At 40.7% G+C, this 27065-nt stretch overlaps 1 protein-coding gene across 1 annotated transcript in view; it reads left to right on the top strand.

The window, feature by feature from the left end:
- Klhl32 (kelch like family member 32) overlaps positions 1 to 27065 on the top strand; it is a 195627-nt gene that overhangs the window by 83169 nt on the left and 85393 nt on the right. Inside the window, exon 5 of the mRNA XM_048353802.1 lies at positions 26213 to 26311. Within this exon, the coding sequence (XP_048209759.1) occupies positions 26213 to 26311 (99 nt within the window). The remainder of the gene's footprint in view (positions 1 to 26212; positions 26312 to 27065) is intronic.

Raw genomic sequence — 27065 nt, 5'->3', positions numbered from 1 at the left:
CCCTCCCTCCATCCCTCTTTTTCTCTTTCTTCTTCCTTCTTTTCTCCTTTTCTCTTTCCCTCTTTCTTTCTCTCTTTCTCTTTTTTCCTTCCTTCATGCCCGCCTTGGGCCTTGTGTTTGCTTGTAGTTTCCCACTTGAGCCATGCAGTAACCATTTTTTTGTTCTATTTTTCAGTTAGCATCTTACATTTTTGCCTCAGCAACCTCAACCTAAGTCTCCACATAGCTGTGGCCCTGAGCACATGCCTCTATGATAAGGGATCTTGCTCAGTTTTTTCTCCCAGATTTGCCTTAACCCATGGTCCTGTGATCTCTACCTCCTAAGTAGCCACAATTGTAGGCATGCCACACATAACAGAAGTTTGTAGTTTAGTAGGGAAGCATAAACAGCAAATGGTCACTTTATTTTGTTATAGAGTTGAAATCAATCCTAAGCAAAGGATTTGGAATGTAGTAGCATGAATTAAAGCATGATTCTTTGATTTCTTGTTATTGATTGCTGTGGGATATTTAGTAATATATAGTCTGTTGCTTTGCCACACATATAGATTTGGGAAAATGTAAGGTGAACATTGAATTCATCTACAGATTGATATTTCCACTGACAGTTGATTATATGTTTAATCCATTGTAGTAGGAATAGTATAAAATATAAGTATTTTAGGTGCCTGAAAAATTGTCACTGTCTTGAAGAGAAGTTGGAAGTAGAGAGTGGGAGTGATGAATGAATCGTGCTAAGTGCAACAACGTGTGTGTGTTCCTCCTCCACATCTCTGAAGTACAGCCTTTTGCAAATTGTCACACAGAATTCATCCAGGAAATTATAAAGCAAAGTCAAATCCCGCCCCCCTGATGCTAATACATTCCCTGGAAATGCATGAGCATTTTCTACCACATAGCAATCACAGATTGTACACACACACACACACACACACACACACACACACACACACACACACACACATACCTTGCACAAAATACCTTGCTTATAGTACTGATTAAGCAAAACTCTACAGGTGGATTTAGATGGTCACATAGAGTTGTGATTACCAAATATGAAGAGGAGAGATGCTGTCCACTTGTGTCTTAAAGATCTTGTTCTAGAACCTAGGTGAAGAAATCTATCTAAAGCTATGACCAGACAAATCTGCCTTAAAGATAAAAAAGAAGTGAATTTAAGAAATCACAGCCCTCCCCATGGTGGGAAAATCAACTCAACTTATTATCGTGGCCTCCCTCTCTCTCCTCATATTGCGATCCTGGCTAGGAGTTCATTCATGCAGACTAGTCTGATCACTGTCTATTCTCAATCTGAGCAGAAAATAGATATAAAGACAAATAAAGGAGGAAGTTCTGAGAGAGATCTGTCCCATAATGAAGTAATCTCACTTCATATTAGGTAAGAGACCATCCCAGAGCAAGAATTTATTACTTAGGAAAAGAATCCAGGCAAAAAGCAAATAACATTGGAGACCATTTTCTAGCAGGAAGAGTCATTGGTCACAAGTTCAACGGAGTCCCAAAGGCTTTGAAATAAAAGCCCCTAGGAATCTGAGGAGACGGATAGCAAGACTGAAGCAAATAGGACTGAGAGCCATCTTAACTGTATTATTTAGCACACACTCTGGCTATGAGGATGCCAAGGAAAACAGATTATAAATCACATACGGTGAGATATCTGATTAAAAACAAGGAGCAAGAGTTGAAAACTAGTGAGCTTCCTTTTAATTTACAGAGAACTGTCTTTCTGTCCTGTCTCTTTGTAGCCTAATGATAGTCTACAAAAAAGAAACTGTGTACCAAATGATAATGAAATTTGTAGTCTTCTTAATAATTACCCATTTCTAGAACCTGCTGACTCTGTCAGCCCCAAGTCAGCTTTGTCAGCATCTGAAGAAAAACAAAGGTGTTTTTAGTAGCTGTGTTCCCTTCCTTTTCTCTTCTTTAGCCAATGACCCCTGTCCATGGCTTCTCAGTAAAATAAAAGAATATACTGGCTGGGAATATGGCTTAGCAATAGAGTGCTCACCTTGTATGCATGAATCCCTGGGTTCAATTCCTCAGCACCACATAAACAAAAAAGGCCAGAAATAGAGCTGTGGCTCAAGTGGTAGAGTGCTAGCCTTGAGCAAAAAGGAAGCCAGGGGCAGTGCTCAGACCCTGAGTCCAAGCCCCAGGACTGGCAAAGAAAAAAAAAAAAAAAGAACCCACATCCATCCTAACTGGGTGTCTGACCTGGAGTTGCCATAAGGACCCTCTTCCCAAGGAAATAGTCTGTAACTTTGCTATTTGTATTTTAAAGCCTTCTAGAAATCTAGCTAGCTAGCTAGAATTGTGATCCTGTAAAATTCTTCACATAGATAGGATTTGAAACTAAAGGAAAGTCTTCCTTAATTTCTATGCTCTTATATTCTAACGTTTTCCTTTCTGATTTTCATTTTGAGTTTCTCCTAACTGCAAATGATATGTGTGTATACATATACTGTAATATACACACATATATATATATATATATTATGTGTATGCATGTTTATCTGGACAGGGTATAAACTGTTGCATTTTATTTTGATTGAAACTTTATTCTCTGTAACAAAATGTGTTTCTCTGGAGACTTGAGCATCAAAACAGGTAGCAACAGGTCAGGAATCTTAATTATAACTGCTTCACCCTGGATCATTCCTTTGGGGTTAAATGTGTCACTTTTTAATTTAAAAAGTCCCCACTAGATTTACAGTACAAGTAACCTGTTTGGGCTACTTGGTAGAACATGAAATGAACCTGGAAAGATTTTTTTCTTAAATGACTCTTGGGAGCAGTAAGCCTACTCAGTAGTTTTAGTATTTTTATTTTCAAATTCTTTCTTTTTCTGTTAATATGTAAAGAACTTGGTGAGTTGAAGGCCCTCCAGCCATTTCCACTTCAGGCTTGGAAGGGCACAGCCTGAAATCCACATTCTTTGAAACAATGTTTAAGATTTTGCAGAAAATGAATATTTTCTCCTCACATTAGTCTTTGTCAGGACTATGTCCAGAACTGTATCATTTTCATGAATGGCTCGCTCACATACAAAGTTTTAGAATTATGAAATAAAATGGAAAATTTGAATTTCATCAGTGATCTTTCTCTTGTTCCCCCCAATCTTTTGAAACTGTTTCATGGAGGTAGTTTCTCTTTTATCACTGAAAACCAGATTAGCCTGCCTCTTGCATTTAGATGGCATCATTACATGATTGCAGTCCTGATTTCACAGAACATGTTAACCCACTTTTTAAACAAGAACTTTGCCTATAGCCTTTCGATGCTAAATACTGAATATAATTGTTATGATTTCTCTAGATATCCAGTAACAAAATGAACCTTTTGTATGACTTAGGGTACACAAATGATAAGAACAAGTTGAATACCAGTAGCTCATGCTTGCAATACTAGCTACTCAGAAGGCTAAGATCTGAGGATCACAATTCAAAATCAGCCTAGGCAGGAAAGTCTGTGAGATTCTTTATCTCCAATTACTCACCAAAAAGCCAGAAGTGAAGCTGTGGATAAACTAGTAGAGCCACCAGCCTTAGCAAGAAAGCTAAGAGACAGTGCTCAAGCCCTGAATTCAAGCCTCAGTATTAGCACATACACACACACACACATACACATACACCCACACACACTAAAAATGATGTGTGCTATATGGTCAGAATATACTCAAAATATAGTGTGTACTTCAAAAACTGGGTGAAAAAATCAAATTATAGCCACTTTTCAGAGCTTTTCTATCCACTAATAAATTCTTAAGTTGATTTTTTTAAATGTTTGCCATTTTTCTCTAATCATTTACAATTTGGGACATTGAGGGTAATCACACACACACACACACACACACACACACACACACACGATATGAAAAATGTCATCACTCTTGTAATTAGCTTTCCAGAGAATGCACAGTGGCTAACATGCAGGCACCAAAATGACCAAAATGGCTCTAGCTTTGATTGTAGTTTAGGCTGTGGAGCTGAGAAGATTCTCCATGTGAGCCCAGGGTGTTTTAAGTTTGGAGGCTTTCTTGTACTATTTTCCATTTGCAGAAAAGGTAAGAAGAGGATGCTGAAGCTTGAGAGCTGACAGCAGTTAAACATCCAAAATTACTACTTGTGTAATTGTCACATTGCAGGCAGAAATAATTCCTTTGGGACACTATCAAATCAGTCACCTTGTGAAAATAAAGTAAATCTGAATGTGGTTCTTTTTGTTTTTTGCAACATTTGTAGTATGCACCAATTCTGCATTAAGGAGCTCGTTGTGGGCCAGAGTGCTTGAGCTCACATGGGTAGAGCATGTGCAATGATGGAACTGTAAGGCTCCCAAGAATCTGTGACAAGCACAAGTGTAGCCCTACTGCATTCATAACTTTATCTCCACTCTATAAAACTATTCAAATGAGCTGGGCTTATAGCCTTCTCCCTCTCCACTCCCCTTCCAATGCTTTTACCTTCCACCTACTGCCAGGAGTATAGAAAAAGTATTCCTTTTTTTGGTTTTCATAAGAGTCTTATTTGTTACAAGTGGAGCAATAAACAAACGGTCCTTCTCTGACTGACTGTGGTTCAAAGAAGAAATAGCTGTTATCCAGCAACTTGAAATCGTAGATCAACCCATCTGTTCAACTCAGGGTGAATTTTGTACTTGTACTTCATGGGGTGTACCTGAGAATTTTCTTTTGCTGCAGTGGTTGAATAGTCACTCCACTCTGAACTATTTTAAAACAGTTATTATTATAACTGTGCATTTTCCTGATCATTGGAATTTCTGGGTGTTAGCTACACTCAAAGTCTCTCCCTCAAGAATTGTTGCCTTTCCTTTAAATGTTTCCTGGGGTTATCTCTGAATAGAAGGAGAGTAGTTGTTTGTTTAGTAGAGAGACCTAGTTAGAGTTAGTTCCTTGATTTTCATGAGAGGATGTCAGTTCAATTTTTTTTTTTGTTTTTTTTTGCCAGTTCTGGGCTTGGACTCAGGGCCTGAGCACTGTCCCTGGCTTCTTTTTGCTCAAGGCTAGCACTCTGCCACTTGAGCTACAGCGCCACTTCTGGCCATTTTCTATATACATGGTGCTGGGGAATCGAACTCAGGGCTTCATGTATGTGAGGCAAGCACTCTTGCCACTAAGCCATACCCCCAGCCCGATGTCAGTTCATTGATATTTACTTTATTTAAAAAGAAAAAGGAATGAGTGTACACCAGCCACATTGCTTTGCTATATAGCTCTCTCAAAAACAATTCATTTAGGAAAAAAATTATCCATATACAGGATTTCTCAGGAGGATTGTAGTTTCTTTATTTGGCTTGCTGATTCTCAACCTCATCTGTCAGGCTGTCGTATGAAAAGGCCACTTTACTATCCTGGAATGAAAATGTTACATGTCTTTTGGGAGAATTGTGCCCCCAGCATTCCAACACAAACACACATATTATTTTAAATATAAATTTCTTTCCTCGTATTTTTCTATATATAATGCTATGACATTCCATTGGTGTTTAGAGTCATTTGTGTGTGTATATTAGCTTTGGAATGCCGATGCACAGTTCTCCCAAAAGACATGTCTACACCTATAGGTAGAATCCATCATGACCGAGGCAGTTGCATACAGTAACTGACCATGCCCTGAATGTCATACTGCAGTCCACATGCCACCAGGGCATACTCATGGTAGCATAGTTTTCCAAAGTACTAAACAACTTAGTAAAATTCCACACAAAAACAAATCAGTAGTTTCTTGGTTCAATGGTGGTAGCATTGTTAGAAAAGTCAGTGTAGAACAACAAGCAATGTAATTCCATGTAAGACAGGGTTGTTTGGGGATTTAATTTTTTTAATAATTATTATTTATTTATTGTCAAAGTGATATACAGAGGGGTTACAGTTTCATATGTTAGGCCATGGGTATATTTATTGTACTGTTTGTTACCTCCTCCCTCATTCCCCCCACCCCCCTCCTCTTTCCCTCTCCCCCTATGAGTTGTTCAGTTGGTTTACACCAAATGGTTTTGCAAGTATTGCTTTTGGAGTCATTTGTCTTTTTATCCTTTGTCTCTCGATTTTGATATTTTCTATCACTTCCCTAGTTCTAATACCAGTATACACAGTATCACTGTATCTCATCTGAGTACCCTGGGATTTAATTTTTTTTTATCTTTTAATGATGATCCTAGGGATTCAACTCAGGGCCCAGGAGCTTTCTCTGAGTTTCTTTTGGTCAAAGCTAGCCCTCTACCACTTGAGCAACAACCATCTTCAATTCTGGCTCTCCTCTTTTCTTTCTTTTCTTCTTTTTTTGGATAGTTTATTGAGGATAAGGCTTACATGGACTTTCCTATCTGGCTTTGATCCATGATCTTCGGATCTCAGCCCCCTGAGTAGCTAGAATTACAAGCATGAGGCACCAGAACCTGGCTTGAGCTTTCATCTTTATAAACAATTTTGTCGCTTTCTGGTTAGTGACTGGGCCTGCACATTGCATTGTATCTGACATATTTGGAGTTGTCTCCGTTGAGAAACACTATAACAGGTATCCCAAATTATATACTTAGAACAAATGTTTATGTTTTAAATAATAACCTTTATTGGCCTTTACTTTTTGTGCATGGCTGTTTAAAATATGTTTTCAATATTACTGAAAGTTTCACCAAGTAAATGATTTAATAGCCCTTTCAATGTCTGAAGGCAATTTCTTTTAGATCTCATTCTCTAGAAGAACTGAAGTTATCTTTAGTATTTTTACCATTTGATTTTGTGCTGTTAAATTTCTTTTATAATTTAATAGGCCATTTATGATGATTATGCAGAGTATGCTTATATAATTGTGATTATATATATGTAATGTATAACATATTTTAAACACATACATATATTTATATATTCTCCTGAACTCATTTTTAATTTCCTGTTTCCTATTACTAAGTCATCAGCATTCCTAATATTTACATGCTTATATAGACCAGGCATGGTGGTTCATGCCTGTAATCTCAGCACATGGTAGGATAATTGCCTGCCTAGGTTACATTGTAAGAATTTGTCTTGAAAATAATACAAAACCACAAGCTCACCTTATACAGACCTTTCATATCCTTCTCAAAAAGAGGCAAAGTATGAATAAATAAAGTGAATGAAGCTCTGAACATTTTTGGGAGCTCTAAACATTTTTACTATTCCACAAGGACCTTGGAGTTTGTTGTAGATATGAATAAAGTAGCAACCAGTTGTTCCCTAAATAAATCATTACACTTGACTCACAAATTGTGTCTATCTGTATGTATTTCAGTACTGAAAATAAGTAATACACAAATTCTGGAAAATATAGTCTTTGTTATCTTTTAAAGTGAATAAAATATCATCCAAAAATCATGATGTAAAAATAAGAATTTACCCAAATTTTTACCTACCCATACATTATAGGTTCTCATTTACACATTATACATGACATTTACATTTTTTTCTGATCTTTATCCATATACCTATTTAATTTTTGTGCCAGACATAGTCATACACACCTGCAATCCCAAACTTGGAAGCCCAAGGCAGGAGGATTGACAGTTTAAGGCTGGCCTGGTTCACACTGTTAGGCCCTGTCTTGATAAAAAGAAAAATATTTTGTGACAATAATTTGCTTCAATTTCTTTTCTAGAATTAGATCAGACCTTAGTACTCTTATCCATAAATGCAGAGTATGTAAGTAACACTGCCTTATTATAATGTATAGTTTTACTTTCCCTTTGATAATATTTAAGTAAATTCAGAGCCCTATGATTGCTTGATTAGAAGGAAGAACATATTTTTATGGGAATTCTCTCCTAAAAGACTATTACAGTAGCTACTGCTGAGCAATGAGCCTTTTAAACTTATTTTCCTTAAAATGGAATTCTTGAGCCCTCTGGTGGAAAGGTTTAGTATTTGTATAAAGTAATAGGTGGTATACTTACTACTTGATTGACTTTTGAAATTCTAAATGAAAAGTTTTTTTTTTTTAATGATAGCAAATACATATTATTTTTGACCAATAACAGGACACAAAATTGAATATATGAAACTTTTTAGGAGACTTATATTGCAACTAGATATATAGTTAGGTAGAATAATGTTGAATGTTTCCAAATGAAGGAATAATTTGAATGTATTGAAAATGTTGCTAGTTTGTAAATATTTATTTTATTTGTATACCCCATGAAAACCATACATTAAAATATTTTTCTCAAAATGAGATTCATTCATTTAACAAATGTCTACCTGGTATGGGACAGATGATAAAGATACATTGATGTAAAAATTAAAGATTAGGCACTTTCTCAGAGTGCCTTTTCCAACTCTAGTTGGGAATCTCATAGTAATATGCTATTATATTTTAAAGAAATAGGCTACCAGTGATCTGAAAGTTTGCATAAGAAGCACAGTAAAATATCTGAAGAAGTTCTGTGCTCCAAAACTTATAGTAGTTTGTGATAGGAAAATGCATAATTGGCTGTGTACTTTGTAGAGCCCTGCTTGAAATAAGAAGTTAATCTGCACTCTCATTTGCAGAGAGGAAAAACAGCCTATTTTCTGTGGTAACTGAGTGCATTTAGCTCTTGAAAAATAGATCGTAGGCATTCATGTGATTTTTTGCATCTGTCAGGAGGACAGACATATTTTGGTATAGCACAAAGCATGTGCTATACCAAACTGTGTAATTCCACATAAAGGCTAACTCCCAGTTCAATAGAATGATTACAAAGAAATGGGTACTTATAAGTAAGAGGGTACAATCAAAAGGAGAGGGATAGACAAATGAAGAGAGGAATGGGGGAGAATACAATTGCAAATGAAGAGAGGAATGGAGGAGAATACAATTGTAAAATTAGTGCATATCCTACAGAATTAAGAAAATTGAGGGGAGGGGAAGGGTGAGGGAAGATGGGGAAGAATGATGAAAGTGGTGACGTGGATTAAGATGCGTTGTGTTCATAAACTGACTTGTTGAATGATAACTCACTTGTATAACTAGTTGAACATATTTTTAAAAAATTAAAGAACATAACCAAGCTTGACTCCAGCCTGTGAAATCTTCAGAAAAAAAAAATCACTGGTTGACTCACACTATAAGAATCAACTCTTTCTAGACACCAGTGTCTAGTGCTTGTAATCCGAACTACTTGGGAAACTGAAATCTGAGGATCACTGTTTGAAGCCAGCTGGGGAGGAAAATCCATGACACTAGTATCTCAAAAAAAAAAAAAAAAAAAAAAAAAAAAAAAAAAGAAAAGAAAAAGAAAAAGAAAGAAAAGAATCAACTCTTGTTGCTGAAGAAATTCTGGTTTCATTTCATGATTATAAATGTCAGATGGTCGCTTATCCTTGCCAATGTTGATTTGTTTCTATAGTAAGTGTACTCTGCTCCTCTTCCTGATGAATTTTTCATTCCTTCTCCTCTATTCTTTTTTTTTTTTTTGGCCAGTCCTGGGCCTTGGACTCAGGGCCTGAGCACTGTCCCTGGCTTCTTCCCGCTCAAGGCTAGCACTCTGCCACTTGAGCCACAGCGCCGCTTCTGGCCGTTTTCTGTATATGTGGTGCTGGGGAATCGAACCTAGGGCCTCATGTATCCAAGGCAGGCACTCTTGCCACTAGGCTATATCCCCAGCCCCCTTCTCCTCTATTCTTAAACACTATACTCCCACCTACAATGCACATACTATAAGAAAAACTCATCGTCCATTGGGAAAACAGAAGCAAATTTTCCCATCTTCAAAGTGTCAAACTTCCTTATTTATGTGAAGTTTGAATTTCACAGAACTTATTCTGTGCATTCCCACCCTTGAGCATGAAGAAATTATCTTTGCTGGGTGAGCAGTTAACCCTTCTTAAGCCTCCCCCTCCCCCTTGGGATCCTTGCTTCTGTCTCTTCATGTTTTTCTAACTCTACTGTGTCATTCCCACAGGGGGTAAACATGCTCTGTTGCCCATTATTTACAACCCCTGTTTTTTTCTTCTATTCTTCTAGCTAACATTTATTCATCTTCATAGTGGGACAAATGCAAAAGCTTTCAGAGACTTATTTTTCCTCATTTCACTTACCTATCACTCTTCCTTTTATTCCTCAAGTTGGTGACAACCACTTTCAGCATTTCAGTGAAATGATTCTTAGAAGATAAAGATGTTGCCAGATCCAGTTAAATGTTGCAAGACATGACCTCTCGTCTTCACTCATTATAGCCCTTTGCATCTCTATGGAAGCTCTTGTTGTCTTAGCTTTCATGCCACCACACTTTTGGGCTCTTCCATGCCACTCTTCCATGCCCCATTATTTCATTTCAGGTGTCCTCCCACCATGTTCTAGGACTGTGTTGTCGAGTCTTATTAGATGTATCATATTGATACAAAAGCCTGCATAAGAATGTTTACTAGATTTATTCATAGTAGCCAAAATTTGGAAACATCCAAACTGTACTTCCTTCCATAGGTAGGAGGATAAATGTGTACACAATTAAGTATCTAAACTGGAATGTTACTCTGTTGGGATTCTCAGCCAGCGTGCTTCCCCCGCCGGCAGGGGAAGCATTGAGCGTATCCTACGGGGTGGAACCAAGACAAGGTAGACAGCCGTGAAAACACCCACCCCGAGCCCCGTTATGTTTATGGCAGGACACAGGACACACAGGCGATTTGGGGAGAAGTCACAGCAACGTCCGAGGTCTTTATTCCAGGATTGGATTTATATAGCAGTAATGGCGGCAGGAAGGGGAGGGATTTGGAGCGACTAGCTAGGCATGGTGATAGGCTGATTAGGCTGTCCATTAAGAGTGACATGATGGGACTTCCCCTAAGGGTGGTCGTCACGGCCCCCAGGACCACCTCTGGGTTCATCACCTGCTGCCATCTTGGCGCACACGCGGTCTGAGGCGGGGGGCGGGGCTGGTTAGAGCCGCCTTTTCGGTTCCCGGACCGGAGAAGGCAGGCCGGGCTAACAGCCATGAGGCCCCAGGGCTGGAGAAAAGGCGTGCCTGTTAGAACCACCTCTTAAAGCTGCAAGCCAGTGTCCCACATCTCCCCCTTCTGTTTTTAAATAGCAGGAGGCGCCTTACTCAAGAATGCACCTGTCTGAGAAATATGGGAGACCTATTTGTCCTAGCAGGAGGCAATGTAAACATAAAGCAAATATAGACATAAGGCAAATATGGACATAAGGCAAATGTAGACATAAGGCATATGTAGACATAAGGCAAATGTGGACCTCTCCCAAAAGGAGGAGTAAGTGAAGGGGCCACCCATTTGACTCAGTCCAGGGAAAATTGGAGTTCTTAGTCTGTTTCTGTGCCACTCAAGGTAACACAGGCAGCATTCCCCTTCTCTGGCGGTGAGGTAGAAGCAAGTTCAGGCTCTGGTGACTCTGGAGGTCCACGGCAGCCAAGGTGCTGGTAATTTAATGCATGTGGTTAGTAAACATTTTATCATAAACATTGAAGCAAGGTACCAAATCCTCAACACCTATTTCCCTCCAACGGGAACCCCTAAGCTCAGCAGCAGGGGAAAGGCAAAAGGGAAGCAACAGTGTAATACTCCATTCCAGTTCTTTTGCAAAGCTGCAGGCAATATCACCACAGCAAAACATTGCACTACAAAAGACGCCAAGGTAGAGTCCAGGAAGCAAGCAGGGCCAGGCACTGGGAGGAAGGGAGGCTGGCTGTCTCTGTTGTGTCCACTACTGATGCACACGGGCAGGCTTCCCATATTTCCATGGAGGAGCAGGAAGAAATCCACTATGGTCTTTATTTTTTCCTAGAGAGAATGAGGAGAAGACATTCCTCAAGAGCAAGTGCTCTTGGGTGGTTATTCTGATGAACAATTCTTTAAGTCTAGCTGGTATCCAAATTGGGCTTGGCTCTCCAATCGGGAAGACACATGCAAGGCCCCTTCCCATGCTGCTTTGGAGAGATTTAAAATATTTAATGTAAACATACCTGTCCTTAACTGGTCATGGGGGCTGCTCCTCCCCTTTTGTTTTAATTAATAACAGAGGAGGGGCACCAGGATGGGAGTATGGTTGTCTCTTCTGGAACTACTTCCTGCTGAAAAGGGGTGAAGTAGTCAGGGGTCCCTGATTCTTTATTTGGCCTGGTACCGTCCAGTTTGTTTGGTAAAAGTCCTCATCATTTCCACGAGAATGGTTATCGGGGCCAAAAGGTGTCATGGTCTCCTCTGGCTACCTCCTGCAGCTTGGGCACGTCAAGGAGTCACTGGGGATGGCGTCTTCAGGGTCTAGATCTGCACTGGGCACAGCAGTGTGGTAAGAGGATGGCCTTGAACTGCAAGTTCCCAGGTGGCGACCTCAGTGAGGGATGTTATCCTGTTAAAAGAGACTTTTGAAGAGGTCAGGCAAAAAGCTGACAAGTTCACAGGACCAGTTAACATGAATGACATGGGAGAACATACCCTGGGCATAAGCCAGAAAAGTTCCATTTGGAACATAAACCCAATTGTGGCCCATTACAAGGAAGGAGGGATAACTGGACTGGGGGCAGGAAGGAAGTGTTTAGGGATAGTGGACCAGTTGGGAGTAACCAGTCAGAGGCTAAAATATATATATACATACATACATACATACAAATAGCAGGAAAAGGAAAATGGACACGTATGGGCATTGGGTGGGTAAACAACTATTCCTCCTGATCTCCTGGCTCTGATTAATTTTGAAAGGGCTAGACAAGGTGACTCCATTTATGATGTGATATCATTCTCCTCTTACTCCTCTCCATGATCCTTGTTCCCTGAACTGGCTGAGTCCCAGGGGTCTAGGTGCTTGTTGCTGGGATGGCTTGCCCTCATTGGCATTCATGGGGTTTGAACTCAGGGCCTGGGCACTGTCCCTGAGCACTTCTGCTCGAGGCTAGTACTCTACCACTTGAGCCACGGTGCTGCTTTCAGCATTTCGGTGGTTCTCTTGAGCCAATCTTTCAGCCTGGCTCTTTGCTGGTTAGTTGGGAGATGGAGTTTTAGAGGGAGTTTCTTTTTTGTCTCTCTCTCTCTTTGCCTGGGCTGGCTTTGAACTGCAATCTGAGGAGTTTTATCCATAAAAGCCCTTTTTGTTTCCAATTAAAGCAACAAGGAGAACAATAGGAATAGAGCTTTACCTGTAACTTGTTGAGAGTTGACCAACAAATACTTGTCAGAGTTCTGCCATAACACTTAGAGAACAGCAGACTGAATGAGATCCATGTGCCATCAAATCATATCATTTAACCTTACTGGAAGGTGGAAGAGAACACAAATGAATAACAATCAGAGGGCAAAGGGTCAGGACAATGTAAAAGTCTCAGCTTCAGCAGTGGCTGTGTCTTCCATCCTGGATCAGCAGGCTTCATTAGTCATGTGTGATGGAGGCAGGAAGGAGAGATGCATTGGATCTGGGCAAGGCTGTAGTGGCATCTCTCAGAATCCTCTGGATATATTGTCACACCTCCTGCTGGGTTGCCTGCAAAATTCTACACAGACTGGTTAAAGACATTTGAAATCTCCCAGTATTCCCTGGTTGCTTACTCTGAGTACTCTGTCTTTTTTAGGCTGATGCCCTACTGGTTTAAGCAGGGTGACAACTTTAAAAGGATTTTCCTAGTCAAAAAATCCACACAGACCAAAGGCCAACCAAGTCTGCTCTCTGCAGCAGCCACGACAGTTTCTGAGACATGGAGAGGGAAGACCAATGCTACCCCAAGGCAACCCTGTGGCCACCAAACATAACTCTGATGTTTTTAACCTGGAGTAACTCTGTTATAATAGGACTGTTATGAATTCAACTCTAATGTTGGGAGGGGGTGGGGCAGAGCCAGAGCAGGAGCACCCTGGGCCTGTCAAAATCTTCACAGGACTCCTAGTTTCCCTGAGCAGTTTTTTGTTATGAATGAGAGAGAGAATAAGGAATCAGTGAAACCGGGCAGTTTGGGAGCAGACTGTGGAGGCAGCTTCCTATAGCCACAGGCTGCCACAGTCCACACAGTTAGCACATGTGTCCACAGTCCACGCAGCTAGCACATATGTTGACCTGTATCCTATGAAGCAAAATATTAATTTTGGGTGAGGAAAATTTAGGTTAGTAGTCACATTTGTATAAAATGACTCTGATCCCTTGATCTTAAAGAGTTTATGAGAGCACAGAAGAGAAAAATGGAAAAGCAAAATCTTAGTCTATACCAAAGAATTGTCAGGATCAGATGTACATTTGACTTTTAGCATAGATAGACATAAAAAAATAACACACTGATTTTACATCATTGTATACCACATGCTGCATATTTGAATCTTTTGGACTTTTTGTTAGACACATTTGCTTGCACCCAAACATAATCAGTTTGGGTCTAAAACCTGGGGTTTTTCTTTTCTTTTTATTTATTTATTTATTTATTTTGCTTGGAGTCTGTGACTCCACCTACAGGCTGCAAGGATACGTTTAACATAAAACTTAAACAAGTTAAAATAATAGTTAAAAAGGCAAGTAATTTTTAAACCATGATGCTAGATTTTACATGTTTTACCCACAGATAAACAGACACACATATAGACAGTTGTGCACAAGCTTTGGGTGCGCTTAGAAAAAATTTTCTTTTTCTGAATTGGCCATGTAAGTCTTCTGGAATTCCAGTGGCAAAATGATATTATTTTGTCCATATTTTAGAACCACGTGGTCAGTTACAAAACAAAAAAAACTTTTCCTAGGAAACAAAATTTTTCACAGATTATCTGGCAAGGAAATGTAGAAGCCATATTTTGAAAAACCAGTTCAGCTCCAGTGGGGAGCTGAAGTGGGATGCTATGGCCAGAGAAGGTCCAGGAGATGGGAGACAAGACATGAACAGAACAGACACGTGGCAAGGCTTAAAGGTGGCAGAGCTGGTGAGAGCCTTAGCAGGCTCACCCCCGCCTACAGGAATTTGGCACACCCATTACCTAGGGTGTGGGTGGGAGGCGCTTGGTAGACCCATTATATTGTCCACCGAAAGCATAGGATTTAGCCAACAACAATCAGAATTTAACCAAATCTCCAACTTAGCAAACATCAACAAGAACCTTTCTGTCGTCCACCGCTGGAGCCCCCTTGTCAGGCCTCCTCCCCGTGGCTCGGACATGTGGACCCTGCAGCACCTGCTCTGCACCAGCAGCTCAGACGTGATGCACTCCACACTGGCACTCCATGTGCTGCCTTCGTCGCTGCTGCTGCTGCTGCTGCTGCTCCTGGCCCCGCTCATCCGCCACATGTCTTGGGACCGCCACTTTCAGCTTGGAACCCGGGGACCTGTCCCGGACCCCTCTGCGGGCCCATTGGAGTGAGGCACTGAGCCCCGCTCCTCCTGGGCAGCGGAAGGCTGCCCCTCTCCCGAGCAGCCAGGCTAAAAAGGCTGGCAGTCTCCACCCAGGGTGCAGCATGCTTTAAGGTCTTCCAGGCCTTTTCAGCTTGAGTGTCTGAAAAGTCCAATCTGGTATTTTGGACCATGAGTCTCAAAACCATGAAGGTTGGATCACTCCACTGACTTTGAGTCTGCCCCATATTTTAACGGGGGTATTCTCACCTGCGGGAAAGGTTATTCGGCTCACCAGTAGAGCTTCTAAGCCTACGTTTGCCATGAGTTCGTTCGCCGCGCATTCGGGCGCCAATATGTCGGGATTCTCGGCCGGCACACTTCCCCCGCTGGCAGGGGAAGCGTTGAGCATATCCCATGGGGTAGAACCGAGATGAGGTAGAGAGCCACGAAAACACCCACCCTGAGCCCCCCTTATGTTTAAGGCAGGACACAGGACACACAGGCAATTTGGGGAGAAGTCACAGCAGTGTCTGAGGTCTTTATTCCGGGATTGGATTTATATAAAAGTAATGGCGGCAGGAAGGGGAGGGATTTTTAGCAGCTAGATAGGCATGGTGATTGGCTGATTAGGCTGTCCATCAGGAGTGACGTCATGGGACTTACGTTAAGGGCGGTCATCACGACCCCCAGGACCGCCTCTGGGTTCATCACCTGTGGCCATCTTGGCGCACACGCGGTCCGAGGCGGGAAGTGGGGCTGGTTAGAGCTGCCTTTCCGGTTCTGGGCCCGGACAAGGCAAGCGGGGCTAACAGCCACGCGGCCCCAGGGCTGGAGAAGCGGCAGGCCTGCTAGGACCACCTCTTAAAGCTGCAAGCCAGTGTCCCACATTACTCTGTATTTAAAAAAAAATAGGCTTCATTCATTCTGTAGCATTTCAAATATGTAACACCCTAGAAAAGGAAAAACTCTGGACACAGTGGGAGTTAGAGATGAGTTAGCCAAGTACAGAGAATAGTTAGGTCTGGGAAACTCTTCTATATTGCATTGTAATAATGAGTATATGGGAGCACACATTTGTTAAAACTCATCAATGTGAAACATGAAAATTGAACTCTAGAGTAATCATAGGCTCTGGGAGAAAATGATATGGCGATACAGGGTTATCATTTATAACAACTATGCCATTTTGTGGGGGTGTTGGTAAGGGGGTGCTGTGCATTATGGTGACAAAAAGTATAAGAAAACTTTCTACACTTCCTGTTAAATATTTCTGTGGACCCAAAAGTACTTTATTTTATTTTATTTTTTGCCAGTCCTGGGCTTTGGACTCAGGGCCTGAGCACTGTCCCTGGCTTCTCTTTGCTCAAGGCTAGCACTCTGCCACTTGAGTCACAGCGCCACTTCTGGCCATTTTCTGTATATATGGTGCTGGGGAATTGAACCCAGGGCTTCAAGTATACGAGGCAAGCGCTCTTGCCACTAGGCCACATCCCCAGCCCCCAAAAGTACTTTAAAACATAAAGTCTTCTTAAAAATTAAAACTGATGAACACAAAAATTTAAACAATGCTTATCTCACAGACTATACAAAAATACATGACTGGTTGGGCTCCGGTGGCTCATACCTGTAATCCTAGATACTGAGAAGCCTGAGATCTGAGGATCACTGTTCAAGCCAGCCAAGGTAAGGAAAGTTTGTGAGACTTGTATCTCCAATAAACTGCTCAGAAAAGTCTGGAAGTGGTGCTATGGCTCAAGTGGTAGAGTGCTAGCTTTGAGCAAAAGAATCTCAGGGACAGAGCTCAGGCCCTGAGTTCAAGCCCTTGAACCTGCAAAAATAATTTTAAAAAAACAAAAGCATGACTGGAGAACTTGGGCAGAAAATTACAATTTGCAAATGAGCCACCTGCCTTTCTGTCTACTTCATGTCTCCATATGGTTGGCTAAGAGGCATGGACTTAACATAACCTCAAAACAGAACTCTTTTTTTTTTTTTTTTCAGTCCTGTGCCTTGGACTCAGGGCCTGAGCACTGTCCCTGGCTTCTTTTTGCTCAAGGCTAGCACTCTGCCACTTGAGCCACAGCACCACTTCTGGCCATTTTCTGTATATGTGGTGCTGGGGAATCGAACCCTGGGCTTCTTGTGTATGAGTCAAGCACTCTTGTCACTAGGCCATATTCCCAGCCCAAAACAGAACTCTTGATCTTCCCTCCAACCCAGCTCATCATGTGTTGCAGTCTTGTCCACTGAGGCACTTCAGCCTGCTCCATTGGCCAGCAGCTAGATTCTTATGTATCATAGCAACAAGAAAGCTTATTTGCCTGCATTAGGGTCAGATGCACAGTGCCCACTACAGTCCCTGGAGTATTAAGCAAAAAAGATTTGCTGGTTGAATGGGTAGATGTCTTTGCCTTCAGTTTCCTCATCTGTCATACGGGAGTTATATTTACTTGAATATAAATAAAATTCCCAGATTATGCATTTAGTAGGCAGTGTGTAAATTACTAGAAGTAAGAATAGATTTTCTTCTTCATGGAAACAACGTCAGTAACCGTAATATCACATTTTAATTTTGTCAACATACCAAGCATTGTTCAAAATGTTTATTTAAAGTATAAAGGTGATCTCATCCTTACACAAACCCTCTGAAGATATGTTATTTCTTTATAAAAGATGATAAAAATCAAAGATATCATTAACTTATACAAGGTACAAATGGCAGGAACTCAAGCTGTACTTTTATCTGCATTTCTTATAGCAACAAAGTGCAAGGGATTCCCCCAATGAATATTTTATCTGAGTACTGATATCACAGCTCTCTTTAATGAAATTAGACATCTAAACCTAGTAGTCCTGCAGCACTTTGGACCACAGAGTCTCTTAGCATCAATCTCACCATATCTTATCACCATATCTTATTAATTCCATCTGGCGCTTTTCTTCTCTCTCTGTTCAAATACCTACCAATGTCAGTTAAGTCTCTCTAAATGAACATTGGAATACACTCTATTCATTTCTTCAGAGAATTCCCATCTTTGAATGTCAGTATTTTGAAGGTAATGTGTTTTTCTTTGGTCATACTAGTACTTTAAGATGGTGGCTGTGTTATGGAGAAATCTGGCTTCATTAGTAAAACTCTATGGGATGAAACCCACCATTTCTATTACACTAGAAAGAGCACTGGTTATAAAAGTAAGTCTTAATAATTAATTTGGCTTTACTTTTAACTTGTAATGACTTCCATGTTTCATTATATTTTAATTTCTTGAACTGCTTCTTTCTCTTATAAGTGATCAGAAATGTGTTCTGCTTTTTCAGATAATTAACCACATTTTAAGGGTGGTATAAGTACATATAATTTATTTACATCTTCTTAAATAATGTATTTTATTAATTTAAACATAATGAAGGAAACTATTTTGGAAATCACTAGACGACAGCACTATTAATCTTAGGGCACCGGAATGCCAGAATCATACCAATGAAGAAGGGGTCAAAAGTAAAGGGAATTTGCTCACATTGGTAAGAAATGACCAAGTTTTCTTTTTCATCTGAAGAATGATTTCACAGATTCCTTCAATAAAACCAGACATTTCTATTACCATTTACTGGGCCTCAGTCATACCACAGCTTAATAATTCCACTTAATTCTTTTTTTCTTTCTCCAATTGAACACGTAGCTCAATTATTTAATCCCATCCACCCTTTCCTAGGTTCTAAAATAGTCCTATGAGCATGCACTTTCTGATATTCCTCAATATAGTCTTTTGAGGTAGATGTTATTATCTTTGCAAATAGGAAAACTGAGGTATATACAAGAGGGTTCATTCCACCAACAAGTATAGGAGCCAGGATTTGTCACTAAACAATTCAACAGAGCAATACACAGTAGTCCTGGGTTATTAATTCCCACCAGAGTTGGGGTGAGGAAGTTATTGGTACATTTTGAATAGGAAGTGGGCTTCAAGTTGGGTCTTTAGGAATGTGTAAGATCTTTATATGGAGAGTGAAGAAGTAAGGAGGTTAGCATTGAGACAAAGACAAAAAGTGCTGACTGAGTTTGGAGAAAACTGGTCAGTGTCTTTTTTTTTTTTGGCCAGTCCTGGGCCTTGGACTCAGGGCCTGAGCACTGTCCCTGGCTTCTTCCCGCTCAAGGCTAGCACTCCGCCACTTGAGCCACAGCGCCGCTTCTGGCCGTTTTCTGTATATGTGGTGCTGGGGAATCGAACCTAGGGCCTCGTGTATCCGAGGCAGGCACTCTTGCCACTAGGCTATATCCCCAGCCCTGGTCAGTGTCTTTTTAACAACGGTAACAGGAGTTTTGAGAATTTGAAGTAAATTTTAAAAGCAGGTTGAGAACACATCATCAAGGCTGTTGAGTACAAAGACAGGCATCTTGAACTTCCTGGTTTTAATGGAGAACTGCATTCTAACCAGTATTGCTCAGAGGGAGTGCAACAGAAAAATGTATGGAAAGTTCCCCAAATGCTAGCGACATCTAGAAAATAGAAAGCATAGACCTTAGCATCCTTACTTGAACTATAGTTGTTTTCTTTTCCCCTCAAAAATAAATTTGAGGGTCAGTTACAGATACTTTAGAAAATACTTTTGCTTTTAACACGGGCGCCACCTGGTGGATAAATAATCTTCAGTGTAATAGTTTTGAGAAAGAAAATAACTACATAGATGTCAACTTCTAGAGCCTATGTTTCACGTTCTTCTTTCAGAAGCACTCCGTGCAAAAGAACTTACATATTTTGAGTATTTTTGGTTTATTTAAGTTATTCCTCTTCATTCAATTCATTTGATGATTAGTTCAAAATTGTAATAATGTGCCATATGATGTGAAAAGAATCCCAAAGAAGCCAGTTGTAAAGAAAAAAATGTGTTCATTTACCTTTCTGTGATATTAGACAACATCTAATTTTCAGTTGCGTGAGTGCCTTTGCTTAAAAAAAGTGATTGTGTTCATAGGTGCTCATGAATATGTGTGTTTAGTAGTGACCTAAATTGTTTCAATTTCATGGCTTTACTAGACTCAAATACTCTCATCACAAATCCAGAAGAAAGAGAAACAGTAATCTAAAGCAGGAGACAGGAGCAAGCAAGAACTGAAGATGAAAAATATTCTGCAGATATCAACTCACCATTTTAGACAGAAAAATAAAGATTGCACTGAAATTCACCAAAGCTATTAAACATAATCACTGCCAGCTATGAGACAAGGATAAGACAGCTGAGAGAATGGCCATGGAATATGGGAATATGGACTGAAGACGGAAGAGCAAGAATGCTATAGTATCTGTGGGCTGTCCTTGTTCACCATAGCTCTAGCCCTGACCCTGGTCAAGTGAGGTTTGGTCACTAATTCAGGAGTACTGTATTTTGCTAGGTGTAGAATCTTACCATAGGTCTCATATTCTCCTCTCCCACAAGTTTCTGGCTTCGTATCATCGATAAAGTGTTGGTGAAACCAAAAGTCTCAGCCTTCTTCCAGCTTAGAGGGCATTGATTAGAGATGATTCAGCTATCTACCACTGACCCTGCATAAATTGGTGGCTGGAAGACATATTGGACAGAACATTCAAGCATGCCCCTTACCTGGAGGAACTTGGGTCATGTCACAATTGAAGAAGCAACTCCTAACAGAAATTCACCACCTTCTTCTGCATCTGTTGCTTTTCCTCCTATTCTCTTGTCAGACTGCCTAGGGTCAGCTCTCACCTCTGATTAGTCAAAGCTAGTGCAATCTCGCATTTGGATTGGAGTCAGCAGAGGAGCCCTCAGTTTACCTGACCCTGCCTGTCACCACTGCAGGAAAGATTGCTTGTCCAGAAGGTAATAGGGGTGTCACCTACTGCAGGTAGCATTGCCCCAGCTCCCCTCTTTCAAATTCAACTCACTATTTTATGCCATCTGAAGTTATGTGTGGGTGGCCAAATAGTCTATACAAACAATTCTGTGGACAAGAGGCATCCATTCCTCAATTAAACAAGTTCCTGATTGCAAATCTGTAGAAATCCCAACTCTGCATCACTTTATCTGATAAAGTGTGTAGGGAAGAGGAATGCCCAGCCTATGTTGACTTCCTCAAGAGTTTTCATCATTGTTGCTTGTTCTTTGCTACTTGGTCTTAGGCATCTTGCACTTTTTTTTTTTTTTTGGCCAGTCCTGGGGCTTGGACTCTGGGCCAGAGCACTGTCCCTGGCTTTTTGCTCAAGGCTAGCACTCTGTCACTTGAGCCACAGCGCCACTTCTGGCCATTTTCTATATATGTGGTGCTGGGGGATTGAACCCAGGGCTTCATGTATCGGAGGCAAGCACTCTTGCCACTAGGCCATATTCCCAGCCCATCTTGCACTTTCTTGATCTCTCTGTTTTGTCCATTGATTATGCCTTCAGCTAAACTAAGGTCCTCCAGATTCAGGAGTGATGAGTCACCTACCTTTATAACTCCTAAGTCAGACATGGTGCTCTCAGAAGACATCCCTCCCTTCCAATAGAAGGTCCTGGAATGCCAGATTATATGTTGACGGATGTAACTTTTTGAAAGACCTAAATGTTACCAATATGTGCTAAACAACAGTTCGATTTAACTGTCCTAGTTGTCCCTTATAAATGTGCATGTTTGTGTTCCCTTTCTTCTACAGAGTTTGTTTCATTGACCAGGAGATAGATAATTCAACATACTTTAAATCCTAGGACATTGAACCTTTCTTTTTTCTTGCCCAAGCACAAATTGTCTGGGGAAATACACTGGAACAATCAATCGCCAAAGGAAAACCAACATGAATTTAGAAGACTACTTTGAGCAAGGTTTGCAAGTGCTGGTTCTAGTTTTATAAGTGAAAGGCAGCTCTCCAGGAAGAATCTCTTATCCAAATTTTTTAAAGTGTGTAAGGATTTTCTGTGCCAAAGTATTTTTAGGGGAAAAACATGTTATAATGAGAGGACAAAGAACCGGAAGAACAAAAATAAGGAAAAAAAGACCAAAAAAATCCCAATCCTTGTGTGAAGGCTGTAGGACATGTTACACATGCTCTGGAATATTCATCTTGTTTCTCTGTGATATCTGCCTTTGTGTTTGGCCTCACTGAGCCTTGGAGGTTATCACGAATGCCAGTTGTGTGAAATAAGCACAACTGACAGGATTTAAAGGCTAAGACTAACCTTTCTAATCCATCTATTCCCCATTCCCTGCCTTAGGCCATGCCTCTTCCATACGTCGATACGACATCCTCGCTCCTCTGATGGGAGCTACACTCATTTTCAGAATGTCAGTCAAAACCTTCTCCTTGAGGAGCTGGGGAAATTCAAGTTTCACCTTCTGACTAGATAGGAAAGAGCTCTGAGAAATTTTCAGAATAAATGACTGTCAATATTTTGCCAGCTGTGCTTAACTTTTTCATGTTTTTATTTCAGTAGTCTGAAAATATAACTTAGAGTTTTTTTTAATCTTTTTTCCTAGTGTTAAATTAACTCTGAATTAACTCTGAATTAAGCATATGTGTAGATATCAGCTAATTATCAAAATATTTAATCAAGTAAACACATTGATTCTGAATAATGGATATGTGTCCAGTTAGGTATTAAGTCCAGGGGATACAAAATATGCATGGTATTTATAATTTGATAAATTGAATTGAAACCCCTTTGTAAAAGTACTTAAATATATTAAAAACAAAAGCCACGAGCAATGTGAAAAAATAGATCAGGGCCCTGCTCTCCCTGAGTTTAAGTTGTAGTAGAGAAACTGAAAATAAATACTTGTGCAATATGTCAAGAAGTATATGTTACAAATATTAATAAAGCAAACAGGAAATGGAGATAGAGAATAATGGGTGATGGGGACTGGGATAGTTTTATATAGGAAGTACAGGGCGATCCTCTGAGACAAAGTAGTATCTGAGCAAAAGTTTGAAGGATGTAAGGTAAGGAGACATGCTTGTGTCCTCAGGAATAGTTATCCAGGCAGAGAGGATGGATTTGTTTGGTAATATTTTTTTTTTGGTTTGGTTGGTTGGTTGGTTTTTATTTTTTTCCATTTCTTTATTGTCAAAGTGATGTTCAGAGGGGTTACAGTTTCATATGTAAGGCAGTGCATACATTTCTTATCCAATTTGTTACCTCCTCCTTCATTTTCCCCACCTTCCCCCTTCCCCACTTCCCTCCCCCCATGAGTTGTACAGTTGGTTCACACCATATAGTTTTGTAAGTATTGCTGTTGCATTAGCTCATCTTTTTCTCCTTTGTCTCTTGATTTTGATATTCCCTTCCCCTTCCCTAGTTCCAATACACATATATACAATATCCAGGGCACCAAAATCAGTTACAGTGATATCAGGGGTAAAACCACGGGAAAGAAAGAAAAGAAAAAGGTCATAATTCCACATGGTATGTTGAAAATAACAACAACAATGATAAACCACTTGTTTCCATAACTTGGAGTTCATGGTAATATTTTTTAAGGTTACTGTGAGAGATGGCAAAGGAGAAAGCAGTGCCACTCATTAGAAATCCATGACAGTGACTCTGGGAAGATGGTGTGCCTTGGGCTAGAGAGATCATCAAGGAAGTAGTGAACAGTGAATGGTTGGAACTATTCTGAAGATATCGCTACCCAGAATGCCTGCTGGTGTGGCTGTGACATGTGAGGCAAGCAAGAGGAGTCAGGAATAACTGCGGGCAGTCATTTTATTCAACGTACACTATGTAAGAAAAATGAACTATTTACTTGAGCATAGAGACAGAAGTAGGTTATTGGGAGAGAAAGATGGAAGGGGTGACATTTACCAAGAAGCTGACAATAATATGAATTATGGAAGTATAATCCCTCAGTACAACTACTTACTACATAATAATAGTAGTAGTAGTAGTGGTAGTAGTAATAATAGTAGTAATCACTGATTTTAGCCTCGACTAGAAGCTACTATTTGCTGTGATGATAGGCTTGGAATAAGAGTGGGTTTGACAGTACTTCGGATCAAGAGCTCAGTTTGGAGCATGTCCCACTTGGGCTTCCCTCTAAGACATCCAGGGAGCTTGGCTAGGAGGCTGGTGGGTGTGAGGAAGTCTGGAGTTCAAGGACTGAGGTTGGGACAAGAGAAGAGATTTGAGTGACTTCAGTGTATAGAATGACTTAAAGCCATGGTGGCTTGAGACCATCCATGGAGTCAGCAGAGAAAGAGAGAAGAGAGATTTGAGGACTGAACTGTGAAGGTCAAGAAAACCAAAGAAGAGTATTTCCCCAGAGGTAGGGCAAAAGAAGACATCACTGTAAGAAAGAAAACCATCACTTTTGCCAACTGCTCCTGGAGTTGGAAACGTGGATGTCATTGGTGACCTGGATGAGGGCCTTGTCAGTGAAGCACTAGGAAGAAAACTGAAAAGAATCAGTGCAAGAGGAAGCAGAGCTGGGCTGGGAATTTGACTCAGGGATAGATAACTTGCCTACCATGTATGAGGCTCTGAGTTTGATCCCTAGTACCACAAGACACACTCACATATTCACCCGAGGGAAAGAGACGGGGGGATGAAGGGAGGGAGGGGAGAAGCAGTAGTGTGTGTGTGTGTGTGTGTGTGTGTGTGTGTGTGTGTGTGTGTGTGTGTGTGTGTGTGCAGACAACTTCCCTGAGGAATTTTGTAAAGGGAGAGTAATATGGAGGAACCACAGTAAGCTGTTGAAACAAAAGAGGGATTTTCTTTTCCTCAGGCTAAGAACTGTAATAGCATATTTGTATGTCAATGGAAACTATTGCCTCATAGAAAGAGAATCTATCATGAAGCTGAAATGAGCTGGAATAGTTGAAGGCAGAAGGGGCTGGAAATGAAGGCGGAAAGGGCTGGAATTCCATGCACAGGTGGAATGTTGGGGAAAGCTAAATGTGTTGAGCCAGATGTATTTGGGAGAGTGGGGTGGCAGGCTGGATAGTGGGAGCCTGTGGACGATCAGCAGGTGAGCTTGTTCTCACGCCTCCCACTCGTTTCAACAGAGGAGGAGACAGGCAAATTGGTGCTAATCAGTGTTACTCATACTTCCTTATGTGTCAGAAGCACCATGGTCCCCGGTTAAAATGCTAGATATTCCACTTGGAACGTTTCTGTTTCAGCAAGTTGTGGAGGTATCTAAGAGTTTCCAATTTTCTCTAGTTCCAAGGTGATGTTGATTCTGATGCTTTGAAGACCAACCTTTGGTAACATCTGGGCTGAGAAAATGGGTTCAGATGGATGGCTAGGATGGTACTAAATGCCTTGCATTGTACATAGAAGTAAATTTTGTCAGCCTGGTTATGCATCTTTCTTCAACCTTGTTCTACAGCAGAATAATTTCTTCTAATATATGGCAAGGTGAGACATAGCCTCTTTCCTTGAAATTCCTGTGAACTGTGCTGTTGATATGGTTTGCTATAGGGCCAGATTCTGAATTATACTTTGGAAAACAAAAAGGAAAAGTCCATTCTCATGTGTTTTATAAGGTTATGACACACTGGCCTGAGGTTGTACCTGGAGTAGCAGATTGTTTGCTTAGCAACTATGAGGTTCTGATTTCCAAATATAGGGCTGTCATTTTTTTGGTAAAAATGGTTATGTCACAAGCTACAAAAATTTATATTGTCCTTTGAAGGTGTTCATATCCTCATACAGAAAGTAAGTGGCTAAGTGCAGTTTTATCCGCAGAAAATAAGAACTGACCTATGCACTAAGGGAGAACACAGCTGTGAGAGGAAGGGCCACAGCTTACCAATTAGAATAGAAAGAACTGACTTCCACACTCACAAGCAGAGTGACTTCAGCTGAATCCCCGCAGCAGCAATGTAAAGACAACATGGTACGTTCACACACTGAGCTCTACTAAAGTCATTTGTTTTAACGTTGCTGATGCTTTTCTCTTATCATAAAACAGATTTTGTTGGAGCCAGGAGTGATTCAGGATGTGTTAGCAGCTGGCAGTCACCTACAGCTGTTGGAACTTCTCAATTTATGTTCCCACTATCTCATTCAGGTACGTGAGCTTGCATTCTGCTAATACTCCCTTCCCATTCCCTCCGCACCCCCTGTAGTCCTGTTCCCCACCACCTGGAGCTCAATGACAGATCAAATGTTGTATATGTGGGGGGCAGGGGTAGAGAGGGTGCATGCACGTGCACATGCCAGATTGTGTGTTAGGGGTAGAATTTCTCCCGGACAAAAGCTGAGAGGATTCGAAGAAGATGGCTGCAACTCTTGTGTCAGGAGCATTTTCCCCCATCCTCTCTGCCTACCCTCGGGTGTCAGATTAACTCATGCCCAGTTCTTGTAGGGTCCTGGGAAAGGGCCCTGGCCTGTGGAAATGCCCACAAATGCAAGAAAAGTAGATTAGCCACTAAGATTTTAGTAAAAGTAGCTAAAACATCGCAGTCATAGATAATCAATTACAGTGTGAACTTCCCAGACAGCAAACACTGACTGAGGGGTGGGAGATGAGCATATTTGCTCTGCTTTGATGGCTGGTCAGGAAAGGTAACATGAGAGGAAGGAAAGGAAACATCCCGCATACTTACTGTGGATCCTCGGGTATTTCATATTCAATCCTCATTACTTTGCACAATTTTGTTGTTGTCATTTTTGGCACATTCTGAGGCTTACACTCAAGACCTTGAGTTCTTACTCCACTTTTTTCCCACTCACGGCTGACACTGTACCATTTGAAACGTATCTCTAGTTCTGAATTTTTGCTGAGTAACTGAAGATTAAGTAAGTATCTCAAGGTTTTTGCT

The sequence above is a fragment of the Perognathus longimembris genome, chromosome 9 (genome assembly GCF_023159225.1).
Source record: "Perognathus longimembris pacificus isolate PPM17 chromosome 9, ASM2315922v1, whole genome shotgun sequence".
NCBI classification, from domain to species: Eukaryota; Metazoa; Chordata; class Mammalia; order Rodentia; family Heteromyidae; genus Perognathus; species Perognathus longimembris.
This window is presented reverse-complemented; position numbering and strand designations above follow the sequence as displayed.